The sequence below is a fragment of the Poecilia formosa genome, unplaced genomic scaffold, assembly GCF_000485575.1.
Source record: "Poecilia formosa unplaced genomic scaffold, Poecilia_formosa-5.1.2 Scaffold206, whole genome shotgun sequence".
Lineage (NCBI taxonomy): Eukaryota > Metazoa > Chordata > Actinopteri > Cyprinodontiformes > Poeciliidae > Poecilia > Poecilia formosa.
In genome coordinates, this window is record NW_006800145.1 from 274,634 (window position 1) to 293,651 (window position 19,018).

General features: G+C 40.1%; 1 protein-coding gene and 1 pseudogene across 1 annotated transcript in view; one reads left to right on the forward strand and one right to left on the reverse strand.

Moving 5' to 3' along the window:
• mxd4 (MAX dimerization protein 4) overlaps window positions 1-8,000 on the forward strand; it is a 32,265-nt gene extending 24,265 nt beyond the window's left edge. The window contains exons 4-6 of the mRNA XM_007567259.2: window positions 815-929; window positions 2,906-3,068; window positions 4,423-8,000. Coding sequence (XP_007567321.1) covers window positions 815-929; window positions 2,906-3,068; window positions 4,423-4,598 — 454 coding nt within the window. The 3' untranslated portion in view covers window positions 4,599-8,000. The remainder of the gene's footprint in view (window positions 1-814; window positions 930-2,905; window positions 3,069-4,422) is intronic.
• Window positions 6,992-18,070, reverse strand: LOC103148471 (PRELI domain-containing protein 1, mitochondrial-like; annotated as a pseudogene).
• Between the last annotated feature and the right edge of the window lie 948 nt (window positions 18,071-19,018).

A 19,018-nucleotide genomic window follows, 5' to 3' on the forward strand; every position in this document is an offset into this window, starting at 1 on the left:
TAATCTTGATTTTCTTTATCATTATAGGCAAAAATATCAAATAAACATGAGGTAAATTTAACTCATTTGGCGTGTTCGGCAATGGGAAAACGCACAGTTGCAATATTACTGTTCAATATCAGTTTTCAATGCGAATCACGCCTGAACCCACATCTTTCTCTGTCTTCACTGCTCCCATGTCCTCACAGTGTCCACACCAAGTGCAGCCAAAGTCCATCCGACTGACTGGATCAGTTTTGCAGTGCGGAGCTTCACCAGTCATTGTGTCCAAGCAGCCTTTTGTGTTTGCGCTATATCGCACATTAATATCGCAGCGACAATTGCTATTCGATACATTTATCAAGTCATTTATTTTATTTCAGCATAAGTTAAATCTGGAAACCATCTCAAGCTAAAATGCAAGACACTGAAAATAAAAAAAAAATAAATAAAAATAGATGTCAGAACTATTTATTATGTAAATATAGGATATTTTCTAACTGGACACAAATACAAATCTGCTATTTGTTGTTCTCAAGCAAATGTTTTGAGCTTTTAAACCCAGTGTTACCACTGAGACTCCAACACACCTCGGGCATTGGAAAAAAAAAATCTCACGTTCCAACTCAAAGTGTTCGCCATCACTGCTCCCGTTTTCCAGCGCAAGATCAGGCCGTGGCGGTCAGAGCGCACACGGAGCAACGTTTTGCTTCTGCAGCTTTAAGGACGTTCCTCTCCACCTGCGTGTGTCTGCGTGGGTTTGTGTTTGTGTGTGGGTGCGCTCATGGTACTTGACAGGTGCTGACTCATTTTGTTCTTGTGTGCTTGCTTGCAGACGTGCCAAGCTACGACTCTACTTGGAGCAGTTGAAGAAGCTGGTGCCTTTGGGTCCAGACAGTACGAGACACACCACCCTGAGCCTGCTGAAAAGGGCCAAAATGCACATTAAGGTACTCAAAGAGCACGCCACCACAAAGTTGAAAAAATAAATAAGTAAAATGTCTGTGGTTGTAACTGGTTGCTACTGTTCCAAACCACAGCTTATGCGGTTTATTTTTATCTCACAAAACTGCCAAATGTGCTTTTTTTTTCTTTCTTTTTGGACAGGTATGCTGATAAAATCAGCACTTGTGGGTTTTACCAGTTAAATGTTGCACCTTTGTCCTGGCTTTTTTTTTTTATGATTGACCATCAAAGAAGCAGCACTTAATTGTGTTATGGTAGGAAAATAAAATGCTTTATGCTTTTAAAAAAAAAACACATTTAAAAATGAAAAACATTGTTGGGTATTCAGCTCTATTTATACTCTGACACCCCTACATGAAATCCAGCTAAACAACAAACTGTCCTTGAGTTTATTAACTCTGCTCAGGATGAAGTTAGTTTCTGAATGAACACTTAGATATTTTTTTTTTTCTTAAAATCACGTAAAAACCATGTGTCTATTTAATTTCAGCTCACATTTATGCTCTGTTTTGTGCTGATCCAATACATAAAATCCCAAGTTTGGGGTTTAACAGTATATACTACATACTTTTGCAAGACACTGTTGGCTATCACAAAATGGTGCATGTATTTTGTACAAGCACGTTTGATTTAAACAAATATGTCCTTAGAAAATCAAGAAAATCCTTGCTCTCCTTGTTTGTTTGTTGTTGTTTTTTTTTTTCAGCATTGTTTTTGTAATCTAGGAATCAGATTCAGAAAAAAAAAAAAAAAGAATTCAACAGTGAAAGGAAGAAAAACAAGTTCAACATATGAGTCAACAAAGTGGACTTTACAGAGAACTGGGTGGCTGATATGTAGATAAGGAGATGATATAATGTTTGGAAACGGCTCCTCTATGGTTCATGGTGAGATCAGCTCACCGATACGTCGATCCGCTCGACGCGCAACGAGCAGAAATACAGAAATGCTTAAGAAGTGCTGCTGGTGCACGGACTGTGAGGCTGCAGAAGGCGACCTGTGGGTACAGTTTAGGTCATGCTGCACTGATCGTGCTGTTTACAGGCAGCAACACTGTGGTTGGGTGGAAAATTCAAACGTCAAGAGTTTTAACCCCTTATTTCCTGTTTTTCGAGCTCAGACGATGCACGCGGATTCTCGTCACTGCGCTGAGCCTTCTCATCTCACAGGAGGCCTCGGGGCCCGGGGTGGCTTTGATTCACCACCGAAAACTTTCAGATGCAAACGAGTGCAAAATATAACCTCACACAGAGTCTGAATATGACTGTGAAGCTCATGTTTATTTTTTGCCTTTTTGACCTGGAAATCTCTCTTGCTTTTAGTAGCTACACTCATTAAAGTTGCTTGTGTGGAGCTTTAGTGAGTTTGATCGAGGTGTGGATGTTTGCAGATACAAAACAAAACCTGCTTTTCAAAAGCCTTCTGCAGCTACGGCGACGACTAAATGATTGCAGCCACCTCACTTACTGGTAACTTTGGCAAGGACGTGTTAAAAGTAGTAAAAGAAATTCGTCTTCTGTTGCAGATGATTAATATCCAACCTTTAATGTGAAATGAATGGATATTTTTGCAAGATCATTGATCCAAGTTCACAACTTCCTTTTTGTCCTTTGGCATAAATATGAAGCAGAGGCAGATTTCTCTTAGCTGCTCTCCAAAACATTCAGCAGCGACACTAATAATTTGGGCCACAATAAAAAAAGCAAAAAGCATAAAAAAAAGAAACTTGTATATCCACAGCAGGACCTTGCACTATTTTCATGTACCGTTTCAATACTATATTTGCATTTTCATTTCCTTTAATTCACTTTCACAACTCAGTTTTACTGGTGATCGTGCATCCAGTTAAAAGAAGATCTGCTGGGTAGGGGGCGTGTTTGGGCCAAGATGAAGTTCTCCGCTCACTCTTTGCCGTTTACTTATTTATTTATTTATTTTTTGGGGTATGTTTTGTCTGCAGAAGCTGGAGGAACAGGACAGGAAGGCTTTAAATGTGAAGGAGCAGCTTCAGAGAGAGCACCGCTACCTCAAACGCCGCCTCGAGCAGCTCTCCGTGTCGGGGTCCGTGGAGCGCATTCGCACTGACAGCATGGGCTCCACCATCTCCACCGACTCAGAGCAAGGTACGCTGACGCTTCAGGGGAACTCTGAGGAACTAAAGCGAAGTTTGAGCATTTAAAACAGCAGATTCTGCAGGCCAGAGGACATTTCATTTTATCTGTGCCACAATCAAGCCCTATCTGTAGCACATAGCGCAAGTAGCACATATTTAAAACTAAGAAAACATGGGCTTTATTCATTTTAAATGAATATATTTCTTGTGTAAATGACTGTAGTACATCTGCAGCTCTAACTAGACATTACATCTAACCTGACTGCCTGATCTACAGAAGCTAGGCTAATCGTTTCTAATCAAATGTCCAAACTTTTATAAAGACTGCAGGGATGATGCGGTAATATTCATCTAGGAATGTTACTTTTCATGAAAACTGTCTAGAAATCAGCAGGAGTCCCATTTTTAGGTTGTTTATGGAAGAAAACTTAACAGTGCACATCACAACTGAATGTGCACTGTTACTATGAAACATGGTGGCAGCAGGACCATCCTGTGGGGCTGCTTAGGACAGGACATTCCTGAAGAAAAAAAATAAATAGTTTGCAAGTTTATCTGCGGAAAAGTTTAAACACCATGCATTATATCCCCTTTTTTGTTGGTTAATCACGTATAATCTGTATAAAACAGACTGAGGTTTGTGGCTATAACACGACAAAATGTGAAACAGTTCAGAGGGGATGAATACTTTTGTCCTCCACAAATAAAGCGGCCTCGTAGCTTCACCGAAGCCGCGCTCTAAAATGTCCAGCCTGATCAGGCAATTATCCCCAACCCTGTCAACAGGTTAGTCCCCCAGGGGTTAAAGGTTAACACCTCAGATTACAGATAAAAAGGCATTTCAGCTACTGCGTCATGCGGCCCGTTGTGTCTCGTAGCAAGTTGTGGTGTCCGCTGCAGAAATAACAGACCGTCTGAGGTCAGGCTGGTTTTATATGTGAAAACCATTTCGAATCTCAGAAGAACCAGTTGCATCGGTGGACTGGTGATGAGAGACAAGAAGGTTGTCGGTGTTGGATCTTCACGCCGCTTTCTAGCTTCATTCCAGAATGGGAAGCTACATGATGTCTGCTAATAAGAGTCTGGTGTCACGGAGTTTCCTGAAAAATCTTGGCTTTGGGCGGTTTTAGTGTGTTTATTAATCCTGCGTTAAGATGAACACGTTTGCAGTTGTCTATCCGTGCACGGGGGATTACCTGCTGGAGCACAAAAGAGCTCCTTGTTTGCTCCGAGTTAAAGGCAGCCCAAATCCAGGTTTAAATCAGCAGGCGCAGCCCGCTCCCTCACAGGTGCGCCAGCCATATGTCGCAGTCGGGCAGAAGTCAACGTTTTTGCTTGTTGTCTCCTTGTGTTTGCGCAAACAGAGGTGGACATCGAGGGCATGGAGTTCACCCCGGGCGAGGTGGACAGCATAGACAGCATCAGCGACGGCGAGGAGGAGGAGGAAGAGGAGGAGGACCACTACGGCGTCCAGAGCAGCTCCAGCGACACCAGCTACACAGCCGCACATTCCCACAGACTGCAGCCGCATCACTGTTAGGCACCTTCCGTCGCTCAACCAACCAGTTCCTCCCAGCGTTTTGCTTTTCCTTCCTGATCCCCGCCCGCCCCCGGACGCCGCCTGTTACCTGCGTCAGACCGGTCCACGACGGCGGTACGGCTTCCACCTGTTCCAGGCCACGCCTCTGCAGGCTGACACGCTAGCCGAGCCCCTTCCTGGCACCCCTCAACCCCCAACGCGTCCTGCCCCCCCACCCCCACACAGCCCCTTCTAACCGAGTGTTGCTGCAGGCTCAGACAGCGCAGAGGAGAGTTTGTGGCTTTTCTTTCTGATAATTAGAAAGATAATTACTTAATCAGGCAGTGAAGAAGAACAGCTTTGACCTGTTAATCGCCTAATGCAAAAGCAAGTTTCATTTATCTTCCTGAGGCAAAAGTATTCAGGCAAGGCTTTGCACTTAAAAACAAGAAAAAAAAAAGAAAAAGAGAAATGACTGTTGCTAAAGATTTATAGCCATCTTGAAGCTTTCTGCTGACAAATGCTACGAAATTTCCAACAAACTACATTGAAGATTATGATTGTAATGTGAAAAGCTTCCCGGGGTGTGAATACTTTTCCGAGGCCCTTGAAAGGTCACATTAAGAGCACGATCACACACCCTCGAACTTAGCAGTCCAAATGCATCGACCCTTTCCTGTTTTTACATCTTCATCACATCCTGAATGCACAGCCAGGTTGTTTTTTTTTTTTTGTTTTTTTTATACCCACAACCTCTTTTCATGGTCAGTTCATCTTTCAGTGAAGACGACAGGAGAAACATCAGAGCTGCAGGAGCAGAAACGGTGTAAATAGATAATCCAGTTACTGTCCACGTCTCCCTCTGGTTGGGTCGCCTAACCACTAACTCCACACTACTGACCACTACACTATACCACCAGATGGTGTGGATGGACTACTAATTCAGAGAGAAAAACAGGAAGGAAGGAGTTGCCCTACAACTATAAAAACCCAAACATTGTGTTTTGTTTTATGTTTTGTTTTTTCCTTCTCAGTAGCTAATTGATGTAGCAAATAAGAGGCTTCCCCTCTTACGTTCTGAAGTGATCCCGGCGGACCACGAGCTATTGTCATTGGGAGATTTTTATGTTGTGTTTTGTTTCTTTAACCCGTAGACGGTAAGCTGACCTTTGCGTCGGATTCACTAACTGACCTCTGCCCGTCTGCACGGCGCCACCTAACGATAAGAATTGGAAAAAAAATCCTCCGCAGCTCTGTCGCTTCGCCTGAATCTACAGCGTCCGATTAGCAGGTCAAAGCTGACAAATCAGTGGGAAACTGTTCTCGTTCTGTTAAGGGATAGAGAATTTAGCAAACTAATCCTGCAGTTTTTCCCAGCAGAAGTAATAATCTTCTCTTTTGCTTTCTCCTACCATTTATTATTATTATTATTATTATTATTATTATTCCTCTCGGCTTTTCTGGGTGAACTTCCCCCAGGCTTTGACTGTAACCGATGCACAATAGTGGTTATGGACGGACGAGGCGCCTCTGACGGTGTTAGTAATCAATAAGTTTCCCCCCCGACCTCCACCTCACTCGACCCCACCCACCCCCCGCCCCCGGTCTTTTTGCAGTCTGTAGAGCTTGGCACTTTAAAAAAAAACCAAACAAAAACAAAACAAAACCGAAAAGCAGCTCGTCCACTACGGCGGGTGGGTCTGACCAAAAAAATACAAAACTGCTAAAAACAGAAGAAAAAATAACAATAAAAAAAAAAAAAAAAAAACCCTGGAAAGAAAAGAAGCTACTCGTCACTTAAAGTGAAACCAGCTAGTGTAGTCTATATTTCTTGTACTTGAGTTTTGTATTATATTTTCCTAAATGTTCTCTGAAACTGAAAAAAAAAGTCAAAAAAAGAGTGAGTATATCTATCTATATCTATAAATATATATCTATATAAAAGAGACAGACAGACAGGAGGCCAGGCTTGTTGAAGGGAGAGTGGGGGCAGGGGAGCTCATACACTGGCCCCCTCTCTCTTGAGTGACTCTTCTGCTGTCATTCTGTGCCTTGGTGAGCCTTCCTCCTCCTCCTCCTCCTCGTTAACCTCCCCAACTCAGGTCACACTCCCCCCTCCTCCTCCTTGTTTTCTCTACACTTCCACAAGCAGAGGGGTATTGTGACGACATCAGTATCCCGCCCCACCCGCCGCCCCTTGGCTTCTGCTTGGAGTCACCGCCGCACCCTGTCCAGGACCCCCACTCCACCCCCCCACAGCCATCTCTGTCATGGAAATAAACAAGAAAGACACACACTGGTGAACTCCCATGGCAGCTTCTATTCGCTCCCTAGCCCCACCGAACGGACACCAGCGGGGGGCTCTAAACGTCTGGGCTTGAAGCTTCTTCATCTTCTTTATTTTTTTTTTTTTAACAATAATTGTATTTTGACTAAATGTTTGTTCTGCGGGAGCCACCCGGGAGAGGAGCGATAAAAGAATAATCCAATCAATGGCAGCTTAAGGTGTTATCCTCCGAGCTCCCAGGTGGTCCGTCCCAAACTGAAAAAGAAAGAAAGGAAGAAAAAAAAAAAAAAAACTAGTGTTACCCATCGATCAGGAGGACTTCTCGACTCACAGCAATATGACCATCTTGTGCTTTCAGACAAGGGAGGGTGGGCAGGGCAGGGATTTTTAAAGACAAGCAGGTGGTTTATTTTGCTTTTACTCTGTGGTGCATTTATGGTGACCAACACTTTTTTTTTTTTAACCTCCTATCTGCACTCTCTCCATACACTGCAGGAGGGCAAAAAAAAAAAAAAAAGAAACCCAACCCCAGGTTAAATTTATTTTCTTTTGGTCATAAAGAGTTTACATTCATGTCAGAGCATTTGTACATGACTGTTTGTCGCAAAAACTAAACAAACAAATGAAAAAAAAAAAAGGCATCCATGTTGGTCAAAATGAACAACTGAGTGTACTATTATTGAAGGCATGGGATGACTCTCTCGCACAGAACCTCCTGTATGAAACGCAACAGGGATTGGGGCTAGATGGATGTGAGATTATGATGTTTCAGTTCTGTCATTGGATTAAAAAAAAAATGGCACTTGCAGTCATGCTGAGTGGTTTACTGAGCAGCCGACCGGACGTTAGTCGACATTCTGGTCAAGTTTTAAAAGCGTAAGGAGGTTCCTTTAAAGATGTGCCTTTTCTAAGCAGAGATTGTACCAGTTGAATAAATATATATGTGTAAATATAAACACACATGCAAGCAAAGACGAGTTTTGATGATGGCTTCTACGTAGGCATGGACCAGTTGCTGGTATTGAGGTTTTAAAAGGTTCAGGTTTCAAAACCAAAGTAGAAATGCACCAATTAGGCTTTTTTTCTGGCCAGGTATCGCCTGCGAATTTAATAAAAATATAAAAAAAATAATTTTTAGAACTGCCACATAAAGGACAAAAATCTGTGAGTGGTGGAGGTTTGTAGTTCTGAATCCAAAAGAACATTAGGAAATGACAAGGCTATCCTGATTGGCTAGTTCTGAGGCTCTGGATGATTGATTTTTAAAAGTCTTTTTAACAATATTGATATTGGGTGGAAACTAGTCGATTCCGATATCCTAATGATTTATTAGTGCATCTGTAATTGAAAGGCCCTTTAAATGAAATGCCAAAATAAGGCTCTGGAGTGAACAGAGGTTTTTTTTTTTATTTCAGCTAGATGGAGCCTCAGTAGCATGATGCTAGCTGCTCCACCTGCTAGTCAGGTGGTTGAAAACAGACTTTCTGTGCTCATGAGATGGACAGCTCTGGATGCTTCGAGACGAACACAATTTAAATATTTTATATTTTTCTGTTATCACCAAGTTATTTTTTTTTCCTTAATATTTTATCGTGAGAATATCTTTACTGGCCCATGCCTACTTTCGCGTTACTGTTGCTCAGAGGTTAGCTTTTGGTATAGTGCACTTTCTGCAAAGCTTGTAGGTTTGGAAACATCGACAGACTCGGACAACATAACATCAGCACACCTTGATCAGAGATCAGAATCTGTTGCTGCTTTCAAAAATCCACACAATGACTTCCATTAGGAATATTATTCCTGCCAAACGAATGGTCACTTTTATTCCTTCCATGATTAATTAAGAATTTATGTCTTGTTATACGACATGGATAGCTTTAAGTACCCTTTAGGCTTTCGATCAGCTTTCCGCCCTTTGTCAACCTTCATCACACCTTCACACGTAGAGGTAGAAACCCTCCAGAGCCGCATCAGCAGGAGGATCTCTGGCTGTGGGTTTAGTACAGAGGATGACGGAGAAACAGTTGGGGACCGGCGTGCTGAGCCGGGGAGGGAGAGTTCTGTGCCAGAGACCTGTGAAATATGTTCCTTTATAGAGGATGTGTAATTTGCATACAGAAGATGTTAAGTTCCTTTTTTTTTTTTTTTTTTGGTTTTGTTTTTGTTTTGTGCGTATGAGCGTGTCTACACGAGTACCTGGTGCTGGCTACATTTTAGCAAACACTTGAAGGTATTGTGTATTGTCTCATTGTAATATAATTAAAATGTTTTATACATAAACACGTTGCTGTGACTTATTCATGCACGCAGCTGAGAGCAAAGCAGCAGGAAAAGGCAGATAAAAAGAGCTGAAATGTTAGGGGGCTTCCTGTTTGGTTTGTGCAGCTGTGAAGCTGAAGTCTGGAATATTAACTTTTAAAGGTCAGAGTGGAGCTTCTTGCTGCAGCAGCAGAAAGACGTTAGCTGATCCCATAAACAATAAGCATCTGTCAATCATGTGACCTTTTTTTTTTTTTTAAGTTTTATTGAAGCTCATTTAACAAAAGAGCTTTCTGAAATTGGACGTCCTGAAGATTTTGGCTGTTGGAGAGAAAAAAAAAAACAGGAATACATCCATCATATTGTGTCTTTAATCCAAGGCTTAGACAACAAATAAAAATCCAGTCAAATTCAAACTTGAAAGGAATGCAGTCGCTGAAATCAGAATGATCTTTAGAACAAGCTTTAAAATAAAAGTTGATTCAGTTTCATTATTATCATCATTATTGCACCTCAGAAACAGTCATACAGTTACAGCCTGATCACGTTACAGTAAATCAGTGAAAATGTTGCTCATTCTGATAGAAGCCAGTCTGTTGCGATTGTCAGTGTCAGCATAGGCATTTTATGCTTTCTAATGATCATGTCACAGATTACTGATGCATATATTAGCTCTATATATTAGCTCTAAAAAGTACAAAAAAATCAACATCGTCTCTCTCTACTGGGACACTTAAAATGTGAAGTGATCTGGACTCAGTATTTACATCTGGCTGACTGGCACAGTTCTAGGCAGACTTCTTTCATACAAACACCTGAGATTTAACAGAGCTGAGACAGAAAGAAAGAAAAAAACACAGACATGATGAAGAGAACCAAGTCAGTCACAGTTTGCTCTCATCCAAGGCGTCGGCCCCGAGCCTCCCGCTCCCGGCCGTCAGACGTATTGCTGGGGTTTCTTCGGAGCGGCGGCAGCTGAAGCCAGACTCTTGGCCGCCTCCTTGGCCTTCTCTGACGGGGGTCTCACCGAGTCTCGGAGCAGCCGTTGCGGCGTCTCTCCTACCACAACCACAGCAGGACGAGATGGAAGGAAAAAAAAAAAAAAAAACTTAAATCAATAACCAAGGCATAAATATTCATCATCTGCACAACTCGCTGCAAAAGTATTCATACGTCTTGATCTGTTTTCCATTTTGCCATGTTGCATCTACAAAGCTGAATATAATTTAATTGGGATTTTAAGTCGTAGACCAACTGTGAAGTCTTTAGGATTCTGCCTACGCAGCTTTGAACATTATTCTTTGCAAAATAGTTCAAGCTCAGCCACACAGAATGAGCTTGCATATCAATTTTCAAATCTAGGCAAAGATTGTCTATTCGGAACAGACGATCAGCTGAGTACGCTTTATCTACAGACTGGATGACCCACGCTGCTGGAAGCCTGAAATCTCTGTCCGATGTTTAGCGCCACTAACCTTCCCATCAAATGACCAGCTTCCCTTTTCAAAAACACCCCCACAGCATGACGCTGCCACATTCTGCATGTAGGCCAGAAGGTTCAGTTTTGGTCTCATCTGACCAGATCACCCTTCTCCCACGTGTCCACTGCAACACTAAGGCAGGGATTTCTTCAGTAATGGGTTTCTTACCCGGTCTGTCTGTTTAGGTGGGCAGCTGTGTAGGTTTGATTTGTGCAACACATTTATCTCTGATCTGTTTGCTGTGTTTCACTAATGACTAATGACCATGAGAATAGAAAGAGCTTTATGTGTCCTAAGGCATTTCACGTAACCACCCAACAATCCTCTGTTGTGGTTGTCACATAAAAAAAACAAAAAAAAGCAAAAAACAAAAAAACAAAACTGTGAACATGCTAAAGGGACAGAAATACTTTTGCAAGGGGGGCTTTCAGGTGACGTTTTTGTAATATTTTTGGGTTTTTCAGAAAATCTGAAGAGGCATCAAAGACGCCGTTGTCTAAGCACGTCGACAGATTTACCGGTGCTGCAGGCATCAAGTTAGGATGAAAGTGCAAGGCTCAACTGCAATTATTACCAGGGGTTTAACTCTCATTTACTGGCTTACCTGAGATTGTTTCCAAAAAAATAAGAGTTTAAAACAAGAATGAGTCTCTGTATCTTTACTCTAAACAGGCAATATCTCAAAGGCTTTAATTTCATCCGAGTTCATTTGAGAGCTGTCTGAGCTCCAGACAGCCAGTCATCTGTTTTCCACATTATGGACTCAAGGATGTCAGATGAATAGGTGACATAAACAAGCACAGAGGACCTTGGAGATCCTACAAGTAAACAAAACTCCCTCTTTTGTATGCTGGTTTGAAGTGGCTCGCATTGGATTCACTGCCGTGGGCTATGGGGTGCGAGTGTGTGAGCGTGTGTGTGTGTGTGTGTGTGTGTGTGTGTATCTGCCCTGACGGTGAACCTTTCAACCTCAAGGGAGATCAACAAGCACAATAAAGACAGAACGGACAGCAGGGATGAACCGGTCTCGTCAAATCTTGCAGCAGATTTGAAAAAAGTCAAAAAGCAGGTAGAAAAGTTCTGAGGTCGCCTCAGTGTATCATAGCTATGGTGAAAAGTTTACTCCAATATTCTTAAAGTAGTTATTCTAAAAAGGTTTTGCTTATTTTGTTAAAAAAAACAACAACAAAAAAACCAGAAATGTACCAATGAGGCTTCTGGAGGCTTAGAAAGTTTTGGTTTGCTTTGAGGTTTGACTTGCCGATTCAAATCTTTTACCAATTCTGCTTTCTTTTTTTTTTTTTTTTTCCTTTTTCAAAGTTAAAAACTCAAATGTGGCAAACATGTAATACAATATACCAGCTTTCACCTGATTTTTAGTAAGCTCAAAACATCCAAGCCCCTGAGAACGTGCAGTTTGAGACTGAAAGCAAAGTGGGAGTAGAACAGAATACAAGTTTGGTTTTCTAAGGCGCCTCAGGAAATCGTCATCTTCTTGACCCTTTTTCACATTTAGTCACTCTACAACCACAAACGACAACGTGTTCTGCAACAGGCCAGCACAAATTTGTGCATATTTATGAGCTGGAAGGAAAATTACATTTTTTTTGTTTTTTGCAGTAAAAAAATCTGAAAAGTGTGGTGTGCATTTTAATCTTGAACCACATGTCACACCGATTAAACCTGCAAGTATTTTTGTGGGTACGTCTGTACCTTCCGGCTATCATCCTATCAACTCTGAGCAGATTCCCTGCCCCTGCTAAAAAAAAGGCATGTCCTCTGCATCATGCTGCCCCCACCTGTTGCTCCATGGAGTCAGTGCATTCAGGATGGGGTTTAAGTTTTGCACCATTCATGTTGAGTGCAGATGTGCAGTGTTCTTCTCTTTACTGGATATTTTTATAACCTAACTTTGCTTCAACCTTCTTTACAACTTGGACAAAATGTGAAAAAGTTCAAGGCTTAAAACCTCTGAAGTAAATTCCTCCAGGCTTCTCGAACAACTGATGCTGGCAGCAGTGACAGTTTGTCAACAGCGAGACAGAAACCAGACGTGCAGCTACATGTTTAAGGCAGAAAATTAAAAGCAGTCTGTTTTTATGTGGAGCTAATGACGGCAGAAAAACAGACCCAGGAAAACCGCATGCAAACTTTTCTGAAATCCTTCGCACACGTAACACTTCGCCACTTTCCCTCAAATTTGGCTCCAAATTGAAATCCCTATAAACAAGACCAAAACTTGGTGTGTTTCTAGGCTACGTGACTTACTGACAGTCTACAGAAACAGAAAAACTACAATAAAAAAAACCCCCAAAAACAAACAAACCACAAGCTTCAAATCAAAATTTACTAAATAACAATGACTTTATTTGGGCCTTTTAATCTGAGATATGGAAGCAATCATGCATCATGCATTTTCAGCTTATTTTAATATTTACGTGCCGCTAAGGTTTTTGCATGCGACAAACAAAACAGAATTATAAATAATATTGTATGCAGGCAATTTTTCACAAATTGCAACTGCTGGAAGTAATGCTAGGTTAGCCATGCTGCATCAAAACAGACATTTTATTGCTGCTTTGAGGACCACATAAAGACATTGTTGCTCTAGCTGGCAATATTTTCCCAGAAGAATGGGAGTGTCAGTACCTCCACTACTCTAGCTATTGTTGCAGGCTCATGTGACAACCATGGGCAGAGGCCAAGAGTGTCAATTTGATGCCACCCCGCCACCCACCCAACATACTCACCCCAACGCTCAGCCTGATGCCCAGTCCTGCAGAGCCATCAACAATGGGGCAATAAAACAGAATCACAACAATGGGAGAACTCCCTTTTAGACAACAGTACGCTGCTGCATCAGCACAACAGCGGTTTGGAGCACAGGACTGCCAGACCGCGCAAGAAGCTACACTGACAGATCAAAACAAGCAGCTAACAGTTAATAGGAGATTACATTTGTTTCTAACTGAACGGTTCGTGGTTTTCTTTTCTCGAGTGTGACTTTGTCTTCTATGTCAGAACCTCCAAACATTTTACTTTTGTCGGAGCAGGAACAACAGGAGACGTTTCTCTAATCTTTTGTTATTTAAGCACATTAATAAGACGTTACACTTCGCCTTGCCCTCATCTGAAGCTCAATCGTAGCGTACATACCCTGCAGATTGGATAGAGTGTATTCCAGCCCCTTCATGGCCTTCACCTGGTTGCTCTTGAAGCGGGCCAATCCAAACTCCTGGGAAAGCACACAACAAGAAATGGTAATTTAATGGCAAGAGAAGTACACTCCTCCGTGTCTGGAGATGTTTAATAAAGTTTGGAATGTTCTGATTTTAATTACAGCTAATGGGTTTAATACTGCTTAGATTGAAGGTCTAATATCCCAACAAGATCTTGCATTTATCCTTAGTTGGATTACTGCAAGTGTCTTCAAAGGTCTATCTGAAGTGATCCAGAACTCTGCTGCTTGCGTTCTCACTAAAACCGGGAAAATAAAGCACATCACCCAGTCAAAACATTCTTTCACTGGCTCCCTGTGACCCAGAGAACAGACATTAAGACATTTAGTTTAGATTCACATCAACATTCCGGATCTCTGATTTTAAAATACTCTGAAATATGGAGAAGCAGCATTCAGTTTTTATGCTGCACTAATCTGGAAAAAAAAAAAAAGCATCTAGAAAACCAGAAAACTGCTGGAACACTGACTTCCTTTAAATGGAAGATAAAACCCCATTTGCTTATTAGAGTTGCCTTTGACTGTTCCACTTATTATACCAAGACAAACATCATTAATTTCAGTCTTTAGGCTTTTCATCACTTTCCTTCATGTCAACGCAGTATATTTCTGTTTTACGTTTTCATCGTGCAAAGCACTTTGAATTGAAATGTTCTCTACAGCACCCTTAAAGTAATAGCCCAAATGATTAAACATTTGAAAATTAATAAACTCCCCTTGACAGGTGAACTAAATTACAAACAGTGACTAGAAACGGTATTCATACCCTCTTAAACCTTTTAATACTTTCACATGTTACAAACTCAAACTGCAAATGAGATTTCCAGACTTCAACAATGGCCTCTCTTTTTAAAATGCTATTTGCTTAACAGCTGTCCTGTCTACTGATTCTCCCCCCCTAAGCAGTGAAGATCTGCAGCTTCTCCAAACATACAATCGGCCTCCTGGCTACTTCTAAACACCTTAGCAGAACTCAAAATAGCCCGTCTGCACGTGTCACAAGAAACAAGCGTTAAAAGAGACATACGTATATAAAGCAATCCAAAGGTTTGCACAGGTGAGCTTATTAAAGTAAACTGCAGGTAAACTGTACCTGAATGGGTTTGGAGAAGCCAAAAATGCTTGAAGATATCCACGCTTCCCGTTTTAGCTGCGTGGTTGCTGGCTGCTCCGCCGAATCTAGGAAAACACAGCGCTCCTCCACAGACTGAACCAGGAGAGAAGGAAAGCGTGCACGCTCTTTAGAACCAAAAACTCGCCAATGCTAGATTCTAAGCTGAAATGTTTTACGTGCAACAGGATGTTTGTCCGTTTTCCTTTTCACAGAGAATGAGGCCTCACCATGAGAGTCGTGTGATTCAGGTTCCAGGTGTAGGTGGTCAAGCTTCTGTTGACCGGGTCCACGATGGAGTCCTCCAGGATGTAGACGTAGCGAGACATGCCGGCAGGGAAGAACCGCTCTGCCCAGCGAGGCAGCCGATTGGTCTTCATCAGCAGGCGTCTGGAGAGGAGCCGGTGGTCCGTGGTCACCTCCCGGTACACAACGTCCTCAGTGAGAACATGGGTGCTGGGAGACGTAGAGTCGCGTTAGCGGTGGTGCTCGGTATTTTTACACCTCTGAGACTTTGTACAATACAGGTGAAGACATGTTTATTATGTATAAACATAATAAACAGGATTATGTGGAGGATTTTGTGAAGGCTTTCTTATCACTTTAAGCTAATCCCTTTCCTGATAAAACGAAGTCAGAAAACATAAACTACAGTTCTACAGATATATATATATATATATATATATATATATATATATAAAGAATATCCTTGAAAGAATTATCTTTGTGATACTAAACAACAAAATCCATGTGTAATTTTTGGGATCTAAAAAAAAAACGAAAAAAAAAAAAAACACCCATCTGACATTGCTGTGGAGAAAATAGATTTATATATGCTAAACTTTTCATCTGAGGGTCTCCTAAGGCTCAGTGATAGGACCAATTGTTTCTTTTAAAGATACTTACAAAGTTCCCAAATGGCCACAACAAATGACACAAATGGATTTAATCTTATTGACTGGAGTTAACTTTTGCAGTTTTGGCTGAGCGCTAAAGGAGTCAAGAGAGTGGCTTTGACATTAACTGACCTTATATTTACATCAATCATTTTGTTTCTGTATGGTCTTCATTTAACCAACTCAACAACCAGACTTTTAATAAATGTTCCTGAGTCTGCCATCAAATAGCTTTGTTAATTCAGGTTGAAAACTTTTTGTCTAGATTTTTTTTTGTTTTGTTTTGACAGTCATCACTGAGATCATTTCACTCTTATTATATTAATTTTATTTCTAGTATCAAGATTGCAGATCAGTGTTTTCAAAGTGTCGCAAAACTCTTCATGTTTTCATGGTGAAAAGAGCAGGCCTTGGCAGCAGGCGGTAAGAAGCAGATAACGGTCTAGAGAACTTGAACAGACTGAGCCCAGTTTTACTTCTCTGGTGACTTTTTTTCAGTTCTCTATTCTAATCATGACTGATGTTGTCTTTTTCTTTCAGAGAAATGCATATTCAGTGCCATGTGTCACATATTAATAATGGACTTTGGAAGGTGTTTTTATTGATTCATTTAGAATTGACCTCATCGCTTAGTATAAACGCCAGACATCTTTTGCGCATTTTAATGATATTCTAAAAATGTTTCGCATTTATTTCAAACACGAAGGCGCCATCTGTTGCAAATTCTCTAAAGGCTGATTATTATAATAAAACAGTTACACAGACTGGATATTTAAGTTTGCTTTAAAATGCATTCTAACAAGTTAGCGGTAACAAAGCTTTATTTTTTTGTAAAAAAAAATAAATAAATAATTGGTTCACGTTACCATTCACCACAAAATTCCTTTTTCACTTTTCATATTCTCCAAATATCTTTAAACAATATGGTTTGATATAATAGAGACAATGAAAAGAGTTTCACTACCTGAAAGGATTAGGGTATCTCTGCCAAAAGGCAGAGACAACATGGTCCCATGTGCTCTTTATGTCTGAGGTGCTACAAAAATATTTGACCATTCTTCTGCAACTCTGTTGCACTAAGACCTGAATCCTGAAACCTGAGGTCCCTTAGTATGACTATAGAAAATAGCGAGAAGCTGGAAAATGACTCCATCCAAAGACTGGGATTGTCCTGAAAAAAGAAAATAAAAAAATCCATCAAAGAAATAAAGACACATTAGATTAACTTTATCTCAGACTGATTTGTCCCTATAATTAAAAGCAATTAAAGTGAAACACAAAATGCATTCTAAATAACACGTAAATGTCACTCTCCAAGCAGATACACTGCTAGTTGTACCAGTGTTCCCGGAAGCTTTAGCACATCTGAGGAAATGAGAATATGCGCTGCAATGCAGCTTATTTGTAAAATTACCTTTTGAAAATAAAAATCTTTAAGTAGGTACTGGACATAATACTCATTAAGCCCATATTTATGTCTTCTAATAAATGGTGTTCAATGGTCTGATGTAATCGTCTAATCTTAAATGTTATGTTTTCATTGCCTGTAAACAGAAAAATAATCACAGTTAACATAAATATTAATTTAAATAATAGACTAATTTATTGAGATGCACCTGTATGCCATCATATGTGTTGTGACTATTAGTTTTAATAAACCTATTTGACTTCTTTATCTATTCTAAGAAAACTATGGGAACAGTTTTAATGGTATTAACGTGATCTCCCCCCCCCATTGCTATCACATGTAAGTCGAAATTCAAGCTTATACAATACAGGTGAAGACATGTTTTCACCGTTATCGCTTAGCTCACGTGACAGCCCTAGCTGCTTCTACAAACAAAATTATTTAATTGACCAGACAATGAGCTTAGACCTATAACTGACATTAACAATAATTTAAAAGTTTTGTCATCATCTAACGTTTTACTTGTAGCTGTTTTAATGATAATTAAACCATTCTGACAAAACCCGACCAAGGTTAATTACTCAGAATGGCTAGCCTTAACGTCGACCGGACGAAAACATGCGTTTTAAACGACACTTACCTTTATAAAGAGTTAAAATCTAAGTCGAGAAACATTTGCAATTTGTGTGGTGATTTTTTAAAAATTTTTTATTGAGCTTCAATCCCAAAAATAAGGAAGCGTTAGCTAATTAAAGACATGATGCTAAAAGTAACAGCGAGGACAGACGTTACATGACTATTTCCGGCTACTTTCAAAGTAAAAGAACCCCTCTTTATGTATTTTTATTTATTTATTTATTTATTTATTTATTTATTTATTTATTTATTTATTTATTTATTTATTTATTTATTTATTAATTATGGCTGGTGGAAAATTGGGAAAAGAAAGGTTCCCGTTTAACCTAACTATTTATAAAATTACGAACAGAATATTGTAGTAAACTACTGGGAGAAGATTATGGAAAGATGAAAGATGTGACAGAAGAAATAACTTCTTCTGTCATATTATTCTCTCATTTAGCAAATATAAAAATTTTAGTCAACTTAACTGATCAAAAAAGGGAAATGTTCACTATTTCAGTTATTAGTATGTCAATTTCAATAGAATAGAATAGAATAGAATAGAATAGAATAGAATAGAATAATCCGGTTTATGCAGCAAGTGACAGGCAAATAAAATACACCCAGATACACACACATATACAATAACAACAAAAATAATTAAAAAAAGAACAAGTGAGGTGTCCTTCACACACATAGAAATTAATGTGTGATGAAGAGAACTATTTTAAGTCACTTATGTCTCTTGAACATTTACTTCCTAATAAAATGTTTTACATATTACTTGAAATAAATCCCGAGTTTTAGGTAGGTTCCGTTAAAATATGGAATATTATTTTTTGTTTTAGTCAGAATGTTGCTTCTGGCGCCATCTAGCGGCTAAAATTAATAATATAAAAAACAGCACAGCAATTCCAAAGACCTTCAGCTAAAGACGAATAATTAATGCATCATTTACTTGTAAAGTATTGTTAAGATTTTATTTTATTTTTTTATTAAATTTTGGTGCATTTAGGAGAAAACCAGGGGCATCCTCTCAAAAACTTTTCTCTCCCTTTTCCCATCTTGGATCCCTCAACCGGTTTCCTTCCTACTGTTGTCCAGTAGAGGTCACTCTCAGATTAGTTAAACTCTTAAATT